Raw genomic sequence first — 13,801 nt, forward strand, 5'->3', positions numbered from 1 at the left:
TTGGCGATAAACTCACTGACGAGAGTTCATCGCGTAGTTTGGGTTTCTGCTGCCTGTCTACCGATTACTCTCTCGACATGATCTGGATCTGTCTACAATACGAAGGAAGTCCACAGAATAAGACGATACAGCTGGAATTGACTTTACAATAAGATCTCTATATCATTATGGTTCACATATCTTCGCAACGGGTTGCATTCTCAAGCGTTCTGGTTCAGGTGAATTTTACAGCGATGCTCGCTCATTCCAATGAATGGTAACTGACAGTCTCCAAAGCTGGCAAAAATAAAGCACAAAATGTCGGAAGCTTGGCGAAATCGGCCGCTCTGAATAAGTAAGTAAGAAAAGCTCGTACTTGCTTATTCATAAAATTAGTTGATAATGACGGAAGCAACACAAGAGCAAACGCACCCACTTAGACATTGCGTAATAATATATTCGCAATAAAGGTATTCAAATGCTAATGCACTGAAGATTATTTTAGTGCTCCCAAGGGTCTCGCAAAGATGTTGGTAGTGCCTCAATCTTTGCAAAGTAACGAAAATAGAAGCTCTGCAACTCTCGCACGCAACGTGCACACTGTACCTGTTAGCCGTCATAACGTGCCCAAGTGCCCAAATATAACAAATGCGCTTGCAGTTGTTTCCAATACTCGCACGAATGTAAATTTTGAAGCTCTTACCTTTAAGGTCAGCATATGACGCGATTGTTCTGCAGTGACAACGACGAGTACAAAGCTCCAGAGCGTGAAGGCGCACGAAATTTCTTTAACCGAAGAATGCGTCCTAAGAGCCGCGCTGCCTCGTGGATCGTTGACCGCAGCAGCGGTGTTATGCGATCTCGAACAAGCTGCGCGCATCCGGTCGGCGCGGAGAAGCATCATGTTCACCTGAGACGCCCGTGGTTGCATGTGCTATGCAGGGCATTGCGTAAAAGAAGTTCAAAATTGATGGTCGATTGAAGACCCCCAACACAACGCTCTGGCGGCCAGATAGTGGATATATGTTGTAGATATTTCCTGCGCACAACCTTTACCAAGTGATGGTCTCTTAAGTTTCCCTATATAACCACCAAGCAGGAATTAAGACAGAACGGCAATGCCAGAAGCGAAGAATGAAACCATTACTTCTTCGGAGTCCTTGCATAATCGGGAAGTTCCTTAACATACAAATATTTCATGGTGCGTTGTCTACACTATAATGAAAGCATACTATAGCATACATAGGCGTCAGCTTCTTACCGGTTATTTTCATTCAGCGCATTAAACGATATTTCAAGCAGGAACCACTCTCTATGCGCCTTCGCATTGCGTGTTGGACCGTAGCTGCTAAAATCCTCGTCAGGCTGCTCTATGTGTCCATTCGCTGGATCAGCTCTTTCCCTCTACGCGATGCATGGTCTTGGGCGAGTAAAATGTTTTTACCACAGACTGCAGAACTCTGAACTGACTTCAAGATTATGCACGTTATGCAACGAACAACCTCTTAGAAGCATGTATATTGATTATTGAAATAGATAATTTGTTTCTATCAGGGGAATCCAGCAGGAGGGTTAAACTTTTTCGAACAAAACAACGAAGTCGGCCATTTTTTTCTGGCCCTTGGGGGGCCCCCTAAAACCGGAGGGCCCGGTTCATTTGAACCCTTTGAACCCTGGATAATCCTCCCCTGACGTCAGAGAACCACGACCTGTAGTCGGATGCAGCTTTAGAGGTCCGCGGTGTTTCGACCTCGAAGATGGGTGCGCACTCCAGACTGAAGTCATGAGCCGGACGGCCGGCAACCAGGCCTTCGGAGAACATTGCCGAGTGCATGAGCGAGACGATTTTTTTAGTCGCGGAAGCGATCGGCTGTCGGGCTTCGGTCGTCGATGCGGGGCCTCTCCGGACGTCTTAAGTTGTATCCGACTATAGCGTCGTTTTAGCCAATACAGTAGTTTCGGCATGCCATCCCCCTCTACCGTCCACCATGGCGAAGACGTTTCGGTACATATTTGGACGAGCTCTCTCACATTGGTCATACATTTATTTTTCACCACAGGGAGCGCAGGAGGCTAGGACTTAACCTAATAACTGCCGACAGATGAGCATATCAGTGTGATCTGGCGACATGCCATTCTTTGTGGATAGCTTCCATCACTACGCCTATGAAACAACATATAGCATTACTGAATCCATTGCGGCTGAGAAAGATCGCATAAATTACATTAAAATAACCAATACACGAAGAGATTGCGTTTTTAGAGTCCATCGAATTCACGGGGGCATGCACAGCAGCCACGCTTTTTGGTCATAACAAATGGCATAAAGTTGGCCGTTCCTTTTCTGTCGTTTATTTATGAAGCAAAAATTCGGCAGGTTAATCCGCTTTTAAGTGTTCTGATGTTTTGCAAGAACAACTTCACAGCTAAATTTTGTGTCAGCGGCCTAGTGCTATACAGCAGAACATCCCGTGTTGACATTTTCCAGAAGTTCAGTGGAGTTGGCTTTTAAAGCACAATGGCATGGACTTGCGAGGGGCGCCGCGGAGCTTTTTCGTATAGGATGCATTCCTTGTGGGCATATTCTATAACTTTTAGCTTGCACCTTCGAAAGCTGAGAGTGGTGGCTATAAGAAAGAAAAAACAACTCACACAAGCTCTTTACAGGCTACTGAGCTATCGCACGCCTTTTCCGGGAATAGTGCGGCTGGGCGAAGTAATAAATCGCAGGCACGATACGAGGCCATTCCGTGTATCTCGCAGAAGCGACTACGCGTATATGATGGCCCGGGTGCTGCCCTCTGACCCCGTGTATGATAGTGGAGAGAAGGATGCGTACACTATACGCACGCAGCCGCGAGTTTCCCGTAAATCGCGGCGCTCAGGCAGAAGACGACGTGATCGCCGTTCTGTATGGAAGAACGTAAAACGCGTTCTACAGCAGCCTCTCCTTCTCCATGTTTCCTTCCTTATGATTCTTTCCTTCTGCGCACACCGTACACACATGGATATCGCGCAACGATTCGCTGACTTGCATGGCCTCATGCGCGCCTGTAGCGAAGACCTGTGCCGTAACGGCGTTTCTTATTCTTAGAAGAAGGCGGCAAAATGACTTGGGGAACCGCGGGCGCGAAGAACCCGGAGCCCCTATAGCTGCCCTGATTCAGCATCGGTGTCTATACTGTGCACACACGCGGCCGATGTTGACAGCTATTCGTTTTCACCGTCTCGTTTCGGTTTTCTTTCCCTTGCACCATTTTGGCTCAGTATGTCGTGTTGTATAGCTTTTTTTCTTGAAAATCACTGAATTACTTAAGCTCAGTTTGGATTCTGGCCTCGGGCACTTTTGGATCTTGTCGCGGTCCAATGATGACGCTTCTGAGCCAGATGCCCGCGAAACGTGTCGTAATTTTTAACACCGCTTGTCGAGAGCGACTGGCTATGTAACTACGCGTTCAACTCCCTTCTCGCTTTCCGTGTGGACGAGGACAATGCAGCTAGAGTATTATATATATATATATATATATATATATATATATATATATATATATATGTGTGTGTGTGTGTGGTGTGTGTGTGTGTGTGTGTGTGTGTGTGTGTGTGTGTGTGTGTGTGCGTGTGTGTGTGTGAAGTTTACTAGGGCGCGAAACGGCCCTAGTAAATTCTTCCTCACACACGGGAGACATAACCTAACGGCAGGAGGGCGGCCATAAGAATTTCAGCCTATACGTAAGGTTCGCGGGCGGAGAGCAGACTCCGTTTTAAAGGCGAAGCTGTTTAGAAAATCGTTCCTTGTGAGTCGATCCAGAAAACTATCATCATCATAAACGGGTATGTGCCACAGAAATTGGGTAAATCCCACTTCTCACCAGCTGGTCCACTAAATATGAAAAATGTAACAGTTAGCCCAACAAATGGCTGCGAAGCGATGGCGGCGAGCCGAAGACCCCGAGTACGTATAACGAGAGAATACTAGGAAACGGGAAAGGCAACGGAGGCTGCAAGAAGACCCCGAAGCGATGGAGGCGTGCGCCAACGACGACGTGCCCGTCGTTCTATGAGATGTGCGAACGCCTGGTTTCAAAGCGAGTTTCTGTCTCTGGAGTTTCGGCAACCGTGCTGTGCCTGTGACTGCCTGTGGTTTAAGTCGAACCTCTCTGCGCTGAGAATCAACGTAGAAACAACCTAGCGTCACCTAGCTAAAGCCTAGAAACAACCTAGGACTAACCTAGAAACTGCGACACCTAGCTAAGGCCTAGAAACAACCTAGAAACAACCAGATTAGTCCCGGGAATCGTCCAGTTTCACTCGTTCAAGCATTGCGCGGCTTCGTTCACTGTTGTTGCAGGTTTGGTTCCTACCGATGGCAATTTGTTCTTCCGTCCCATTTGATGCATTTCCATTTGCGCCATAATTACTACACTGCAGTTAAACACAACAAATAAAGTCCTCTATGCATTCCTTGGCTTTATTGCCTATTGGTTTCGTTCGGTTCTTCACTGTATATATTTTACGCAAATGTCTAGAAGGTGTACAGAATGGGGAGGAAACATCACAGTTATCGAATTAAATTTATATCCTGCGATAGTTTTTAGATAACCCCGGCACGGTATACCGGGTGTTTCACGAACAATTTCAATGAATTGAATATTCCACCTGGGCCCCATCGCATATAATTCTAATTTTCGGACTGGATTACTCTGAAAAGGGGGCCCTGTTTCCTCGGGAAACTGAAATACGCATTTTAATACTGAAATGTTATGAGTGTTAATTTTTTTTCTTGCAATTTGCCTTGCGGCATATGTATTAATTGAAAGAGTGCTTCATCATATAATAATCCCTCGCCGAGCGTCCTGCTGTCAGGCGTCCAGGTGCCTGACAGCAGGTGTCACTGCTGTTCACAAAACAGGACGACGACAGCTGTCCCTTCCTTTGCTGCAGCTCCAGTTCCTTCCTTTACGCAGAAATGCAGAAACGCCTCCTTGCTTATATTTATGTGCAAGTGGAGGAGCTCCAGGTCGTCGCAATTCATGCAGAGTCCCCATTACGGCGTGCCTCGTAATGATACTGTGGCTTTGGCGCGTAAAACCTCATATTTTAGTTCTTTTCGCGTTCCGATAGGCTTCAATTTCTTTAGCTCTCTCGCTCTCTTCTGTCACACGTGTTTACTGCACACTCCGACGTGTCATCGTCACGCCATAGAAACATTTGCGCTGCCTGTGTCCCCAGTGAAAATTGTGCCTGATTCCCGTAATGGTTGCGATTAGCCACGCTTCCCGTACAACGAACATCGGTGGTCACACGCAGGCGGCGTGATGAAGGAAAAGTCGAAGAACGCGGCCCGCCACCGACGCGAGAAGGAGAACGCGGAGTTCGGCGAGCTGGGCCAGCTACTGCCGTTGCCGGCGGCCATCACCAGCCAGCTGGACAAGGCGTCCGTCATCAGGCTCACCAGCTCGTACCTGAAGATGAGGGACCTGTTCCCGGACGGTGAGTCGCCTGCGATGCCGGCGCTCCCTGATGCTTTGGTATGTATACTAAGTATGTGCAGCGCAAAGAAACGAAGACAAGAGGAGACACATCAACGACATTGACTCTTGTCTATTCTCTTCGTTTCTTGGCGCTGCACATACTTAGAATATATATCAAGACACATGACTAGCCCACCAACGGATTCTCCTTGATGCGTATAATAACATCCAGCGATATGTATATATCGCAGTATCAGGAAGATGACGTCATGAAGGACGGGGCTAATGGAGTAGTTCTAATGACTTTAAGTAATCGAGCATGCAAGACGATAGCAAGGTGCCAATTTTTAGTTTCTAAATTGTTTTATTGTTTTCTTGCATAAGGATGTCACGACTAGACGCCTCGACAGATTTTTAATTAACTTTGATACTCGTTCAGTTGAGAATAACTGGGATATTTTTGTAGATCAGGTACACCTGTTGACAGAAAAATACATTCCCAATCGTGTAATCCATTCTAATGCACAAGCACCTAGGTATAACTCATACATCAAGCGCCTTTCTAACAGAAAGAAACGGCTCTATCGCTTAGCTAAATCCTCTTCTAACCAAGAACTTTGGGAATCGTATAAAATTGCTAATCGTGCATATTTATCTGCACTAAAAGAAGCTAAAGATTATTACTTAACCCACACACTACCCGAAATGATCAAAACAGACATTCGTAAGTTCTGGCGTGTCATTAACCCCCCATGCGATAGCACTATCATCCTAAAAGACACAGAAGGTGAAGTAATCTCAAGTGACGCTTGCGCGATCGCTCTTAACGACACATTTTCAAATAATTTTTCGGTTTCGAGCAATATTCACCTACCGGGCACTAATTCATGCGACTATCTTATCATGGATCCTGTAACTGTTCATTCATCTGGCATTGCTAAACTCATTGATAAATTACCCTTCAACTCAGCCCCAGGCTTCGATGGCATTAACAGCAAGTTTCTAAAAAGCACTAGCGTGTTCAGCTCCATCATATTGACCAAAATCTTTCAACAATCCATAAACACGTCCACTCTGCCTTCGCAATGGAAAATAGGGAAGGTGGTCCCACTACATAAATCCGGCAGCAAAAACTCACCCATGAATTACCGCCCGATCTCGCTAACCAGCACCTGTTGCAAACTTCTGGAACACGTAATTTTCACCAACATGGTTACCTTTCTCGATTCTAACTCATTTTTCACCACATCTCAGCATGGTTTCCGTAAAACATACTCATGCGAAACGCATCTAATATCATTTACTCATGGACTACACTGTATTTTAGATCGCGCCTCAACTGCTGACTGTGTTTTTTTAGATTTTAGTAAAGCATTTGACAAGGTTTGCCATCAACTACTTCTTTTTAAACTAAGTCTTTTAAAACTCGATAGTAAAATACTGAAATGGGTTGAATACTTTCTTTGTAACCGCTATCAGTTTGTTACTGCTAATAATCATGACTCACCTTTAACCGAAGTTCGCTCCGGTGTGCCTCAGGGATCAGTATTAGGACCACTCGTTTTTCTAATCTATATTAACGATCTACCATCTGCATTGACTTCTCACGTTCACTTGTTCGCTGACGATTGCGTAATTTATCGTGAAATAACCTGCACTGACGATACTAACGCTCTTCAATCAGACTTAAACTACATAAGTGATTTGTGTAATACCTGGCGAATGGAACTAAACATTAACAAATGTAAAATTTTGCGCGTTCATAGAAATTCCACTACCCTTCCATTTTACCATTTGAATAATATACCCTTAGATTCCGTGAACTCATACAAATACTTAGGCGTTCATATAACTTCAAATCTAACCTGGTCTCTTCACATTGAATACATAATCGGTAAAGCTAACAGCACGCTTGGTTACTTACGTCACAACTTTTCTAACGCCCCATCATCCCTAAAATTACTACTTTATCAGTCATTAGTGCGCCCCAAATTAGAGTATGCTGCAGCAGTTTGGGACCCACACAATGAAAACCTCATCTTTTCTCTAGAGCTCGTTCAAAACAATTCAGTTCGATTCATTTATTCTAATTATAACCGTACTTCCAGCATATCTTCAATGAAAGCTAACCTATGTCTTCAATCGCTAGCATCTCGGAGGTATATAGCTCGCTTAACTTTGTTTCACAAGTTATACCATCATCCATTTCTTCAAAATGACTTCATTTCGCAGCCGCATTACTTATCGCACCGTGTCGACCATCGCTTCAAAGTCAGAATTCAAACAGGTAATAATAACACGTTCAGTCATTCTTTTTTCCCCAGAACATCTCGGCAATGGAACCACCTTCCCTACGACATAGTCGCCATCAATGATAACAAACTTTTTCGCAAGGCTGTTGCTAACATTGCTTAACTTGAAAATTGCATCATGTTCTTTTATCGTTATGACTGTTAGGTAACTAATAAATAATTAGCTAACATTGTATAAGCAGCAATTAATGTCATGTTACCTTGTTTTGTTCATGTTAGTACCTGCGAAGCATTTCCTTACTACATTGTCTGTACTGCTATTACTAGTCTGTTGTTTTATTGCGTTACTGTATTATTTTCTTGTTGTGTTATATTACTACCCAACTTTTGTACAATTTCCCGTTTACCACTCCCCTCTGTAATGCCTTCGGGCGTTGAGGGTACAATAAATAAAAATAAATAAATAGTCCCTGACAGAAATCCCAACACCGTTCTACACAGTTCGGAGTGCAGTTATATTTATAGAATAATATATCAATCAGTGTTGATAAAAAGCAGCTGAAAAACGCAGAAAAGTAGACACAAATACATTTGTAATGTTACTTTAAATCAGGCTGTGATCATACAAAAAGCATTTATCTGTGATTATCATCACTCTGGACAAAGTAAAAATAGAGTGCAACATTGTGGAACGAGGGAAACATGATATTACTATGGATAATATAATACATGCTACACAAATTCGCCTCGCTAAACTACTATAATTGTGTGCAGGAGGATTCGTTCTTGTGTTCTTTTATGTGCTAGCCATCAAAACATACATTTTCTCGTATTAACATTTGCACCTCCTGCGGGCACCCTGCGTTCGCTTGACTGCACATAACGTCGTACCAACTACCTTTTGCACATGCATCATATTAGCCATCCCGGAAGTTTATTCTTAGCCTGTTCTCTGAAGTATGGTTAGAACATTGCAAACGCTCATCGCTTTCATTCACAAATGCTTGCACAAACTTGTACAAGTTCCAAAATGGCTACCTGGATATCGACGTAAACTCAAGCGCTTTACAGTAGCATTGAATCGCCATGCTACAGCAAATTATCAGCATGCATAGCACACTGTGTTCACGGCATCGCTGTTTTGTTCGTGTATGCGAGATTGTAGTGCCCATACGTTCTACACAAACTTTGCAAAGCTACCTGTGTATGCTTGAAGTACGGCTTCGCATAGACTTCAGTCATTCATACATTTATGAGCGGTCAGTTGCAGGATTATCTCGCTTATTAATAACGTTAAATTATTGAAGCTTGATTGTGCAAGGAGGAGAAAGTTGGCAATGCCATCATCTGCTGCTTGTTTGAGATTTTATTTTTTTACAAATAGTAGGTTTTGCTGCGTTTTGTTACCGGAACTTTTGGCGATTCTTGCCGCGCTTTGCAAGCTGCTATGAAATGTCTTGAATAGATTTATTATCATGCTTTCGTTTCCTCCTCTTTTTCGCTTAGAACCTTCACAATACTGGCATATGCTCATGTCATTAACTCTGACGTATGCTTCTCACTATATTTCTACTCTTGCAGGTCATTGGTGCCTGTAGTTAAAATCACTGATTGAGTACGGTATCTGAGTCTACTTGTAGTTCTTCTTCTATTAATACTGGCTTATGTCACCGCAGTTTAACCAATAATCTGCCGGTACATACTGATATAATTAAATCATTGGCTGCGATTTCTTCCGTCATCGCCATTTCTCCTGAAAGAATCCCCCTGAAAAAGGTTTGATGATTCGGGTTACGATGTTTTATGTCACTGCAACCTACCATGGTATCTGTGTTCACACAGCGGTTTGGCCTTATCACATCAGCTCTGCGACATTATTGCTAATAAGCCTATACTGTGCGGTTCTGGCTGCTACCGCTTTTTTGGCCGAATTTCCGTTCAACGAAAAATTCCTTCTTAAATCTGGGCTTTATATTCGTTTCGAACTGGATTTCTCGATACTCGTCCCCCATGGGCGGCGGCGCAGGGCTTTAGTCATCGTCAGTCTGTACGCAATCAGCTTCAATCAACAATACGAATGTATACGGTGTTACATTCTGTCACCTTTATCTTCGAAACTCGATAAGGCAAGAATCTTTGAATGGAACTTCTAATAGCCCTAAATCTCGTTTAATTAAATTTATTATGTAATCTCTATATTCAATCAAACGCTATCTTGTTTTCGTTTTGTTTATTTCGATCACGTTTGTTCCAACCTCCCGACCCTTAGGCCCATCAAAGCGTTGCGGTAGCTAGCCACGTTTTAGAGCCATCTTCATCTGATTGCTTGCTACTTACTGCTAACGTTTTCTTCAAATGCCAACGATAAAATAGTGTAGGTACGACCTTGCGCACTATGCGAACCATTTCTTTGGATATACAGCTCTCGTTTGGTTAGGGTCAATTTTCGGCACTATTACTTCCGTTATTGAAAACACTAAAGCCCCGAAGTTATCATTTTCGCAGCTGATACCACCGCAGGACAAAACGAGGGCGAGAGTGAAAGCAAGTGGAGGCGATGCGCGCTCGCAGGGACAGCCAAACTCTCCCAATAACTCGAAAATATGCCATGATCGGCGCCACTGTACAGCCTAGGAGAGCGCTCGGCCACGCGCTCGCGTGGTGTAGCTCATACTGAGCGCGATAGTACATTAGGCATCAAATACCGGAGGTGAGGGCCCAGAAAGTAATGCGCAAGAGTTCACGCGGTGGTTTCTTCACCTTGCTAGTAACCTTGCAGAAGGCGCAGAGGAAGCGCAGTGCCAGTAGCCGGCAGCGTATGGACACCGAAGGGAAAGCGAAGCGTCCCTGCGAACGCTGCTGTCCTAGCGCCGCACGAGAGACCAACTCAGTGCCACCTGACCAAAAAAAAAAAAGGAACACGAAGTCTACTGCAGTGATTGCACAATACGTAATGGCGGCTGCACCGCGCGACACAGGTACCAACAACGACCGCAAAATACAGTCTGCTCAGGGTAGAGAAGCGGAAAGTCGAAACCCTGTGCGTCCTGGATTTCCTGTCTTACTCCTTCTAGAGCGATTACCCAAACGGAGTCACAAATGCCATAGTGGTTGTATAAAACACCTAAACTACGAAGGGATGTAGCCGGTTGAATAGGGGAAACAGAGCTAAGACTGGGGTTCGGAGAGATGAACAAATACCGGGATTTGGAGAAGTTCAGCGCTGCACCTCGAGAGACGTATATACTCTTTAAAGATACGACCGGTTGCACACAGGAGCGGTCAACGAAGGCCCAGTCACATCCAGCGACCACCAGAATGCATCAAATATGTGCCGTATTTGGCATCAAGTTTTCGCAATGTCGTGTAGTTCCTCACGGATAGAATGCTCCTCGTCGGCTACGCGAGACGGCCTGGAGGGGGCTTTTATTCCATCGCGAAATATTTTTCACACAGCCTTCATACAAAGTGTTCTGCTTTAGATTCAATCGCCGCCGCATTTTGTGGTAGGTCGGTTACGCAATGAGACGCTCTGAGATCCGCGAAGTGACGCTTAAAGGGACCCTGCAAGAAACTCAGTTAGTTACGAACAAAAATGATCCTCATTGTGAACCAGCACGAGCTCTCTTCCTCCTCTTCTTCATCTCCTACTTCGCTCCGAGAACACGTGCGCCGATATGTCTTGCGTGGGATGCAAAAGTATGATGGACGACAGAACGAATACAGAGAGAGAGGGGGAGAGAAATAAAATGAAAGAGATATGTAAAGGAAAGAAAGCCAGAAAAAGAAAGAGAAAGAATTAAATAGACAGAGAGAGAAAGACATAGAAAGATACACAGAAAAAAAAGAGATAGAAAAATACAGAGAGCGAGACAGAAAGAGAAAGAAAGAGAGAGAGAGAAAAAATTAGGCAGATCCCAGGTACCGTGGGAGTCGATGTTATGCGAAGCTCGTGGCGGTAAGGTGACTGTGGCGTAATTTTTTTGCAGAGCGAAACGTCACAAAATGACGCTAGAGATTTGTATAAATTTTATGCGCACACATATATGTCGAAGAGCCGCATAGCCGCATATGTTTTATACAACCAGTTGTTCACAGTTAGGTAACGCTGTCAACGGCAACGTGGGTATTACAACACCAAAAGCGGTAAGCTGATATGTAGTGCTTATACGTGTCTCTTATGATGGATAACGCACGCACATTTGCCGAACCCGTGTGCATGTTTAGAAGAGGTTCTTGACAGCTCTGAAACAAGGTCATCATCACCTGTGGTCAGTGAGCACCAGCAGCTTGTCATGACTTGTTATTGGATCTGGTCGTGATTGCGGTGACGAGGGTTCCATAGTGAAATATGAGAGGCCTGGATAGCGCTACGTAGACCAACATCAATGGATGGCGCTTGTCGTATTCGTAGATTGCATGGGCGTATGTGGACTACGTAGTCTAGTCTACAAAGCGGCTGTCACTCAATCTGGCATCATGATGCTCGGTCAGCATGAGGCCATCGCCCCTCCTCGTAAAGAATGAAGAGGACACTGCGTCGTTTTGGCGGACTAAGTGCACTTTACGGTGCGATGATGTCAATATGATACGTAACTTTCGTTAGTATATTCCTCCGGGGTCGAGCAATGCTTCAATATAGCTTCCTGAATCATAGGAACACAAACGTAATGTTTATTAGACTACTATAAAAGCACAGCCAACACTGGAACCACAATCTGATATGACGCCTGTATCGCAGGAGTACACATCGTAAGAGTATAGACCACGTGATTGCCACGCAGGATGCTTGGGTTCGATTCCTCCTGGGATCCTAATTTTCATTCTTTACATTCGTCGGGTCAACACTGCCAATATCGGTTTTTCTTAACGCTGTCGCATTTAAGTTACCAATGCCTGTTCTCGCCGTTCCTGGGTAGATATAAACTGTCAATCACCTGTGGCGCATACCCGTACACCGCGGCCCGTAGGTAAACAGGGTGTGTGCCACACGTGTCTTGAGGAAAGGGTTTGACGACGTACGCGACAGGATTTTCGCGTCCTTCATGTCATGACCCGACAGTCATAATCATCAAATCCTTTTACCCTCCCATGCCAATTTTGGTATACAGTCACCAAGTTAAGGAGGCGATCGTCAGAGCACCTAGACGTAGGCGGCTAGATAGATAGATAGATAGATAGATAGATAGATAGATAGATAGATAGATAGATAGATAGATAGATAGATAGATAGATAGATAGATAGATAGATAGATAGATAGATAGATAGATAGATAGATAGATAGATAGATAGATAGATAGATAGATAGATAGATAGATAGATAGATAGATAGATAGATAGATAGATAGATAGATAGATAGATAGATAGATAGATAGATAGATAGATAGATAGATAGATAGATAGATAGATAGATAGATACGCTCAAACTGCCACAGGTTCGCTAAGAAATGCTCCGCATTTAAAGGAGTCCTGACACAAAAATCTTCGCCCCGCGTTTTTTTGCTGCAATGTGTTGCTGGGGGCCTGTTAGTCATAATACGGTAATACGGCACATCGTTTGCTGCAGCGCGCGACAGATAATTAATTACAAGCTCTTCATTACCGAAAGAGCCTCAGTTTCGGTTTGACAGAGCTCCAAAAACGACAAGCCGCCGGGTGCAACTATCACCACCTAGCGAGTGAAACGCTCGGTCACGTGAGCACACAGAACAGTGACGCATTTCCGCGCGGTCTGTCGTCGCCGGGCTCATCGTCGTCTGATGGCGACGATTTTCTTGCGGCGGGGATGGAAGGAATTTTCGACGTGGCGAATCAGTTCAGGTTTGACCCGCTGGCGAGGGGAGATTCGTCGGGAAGCGCGTCATAACAGAAATGGCGGCTACGACGTCATCATAACTTGTACCGGCTGCAACGGTTACGTAGGGGAAGTAGGGGGGTCACCTCGGGTCACCTCCGAGGGTGTCAATGCATCAGGTGCGGCCTATAATGCTGGATCGCGCTCGCGAACTTCAAAATTCATATAAAATACATTCCAAGCTTTATTCGCTGCCGATATTTTGCAGATGGTACACGCACGTACACGGGAATCGATCCAGCA

At 44.6% G+C, this 13,801-nt stretch overlaps 1 protein-coding gene across 1 annotated transcript in view; it reads left to right on the plus strand.

Moving 5' to 3' along the window:
* The window catches only part of LOC119397420 (single-minded homolog 2), a 116,803-nt gene that overhangs the window by 28,338 nt on the left and 74,664 nt on the right, over positions 1 to 13,801 (plus strand). Inside the window, exon 2 of the mRNA XM_049416858.1 lies at positions 5,287 to 5,469. Within this exon, the coding sequence (XP_049272815.1) occupies positions 5,295 to 5,469 (175 nt within the window). The 5' untranslated portion in view covers positions 5,287 to 5,294. The remainder of the gene's footprint in view (positions 1 to 5,286; positions 5,470 to 13,801) is intronic.

The sequence above is a fragment of the Rhipicephalus sanguineus genome, chromosome 6, assembly GCF_013339695.2.
Source record: "Rhipicephalus sanguineus isolate Rsan-2018 chromosome 6, BIME_Rsan_1.4, whole genome shotgun sequence".
Lineage (NCBI taxonomy): Eukaryota > Metazoa > Arthropoda > Arachnida > Ixodida > Ixodidae > Rhipicephalus > Rhipicephalus sanguineus.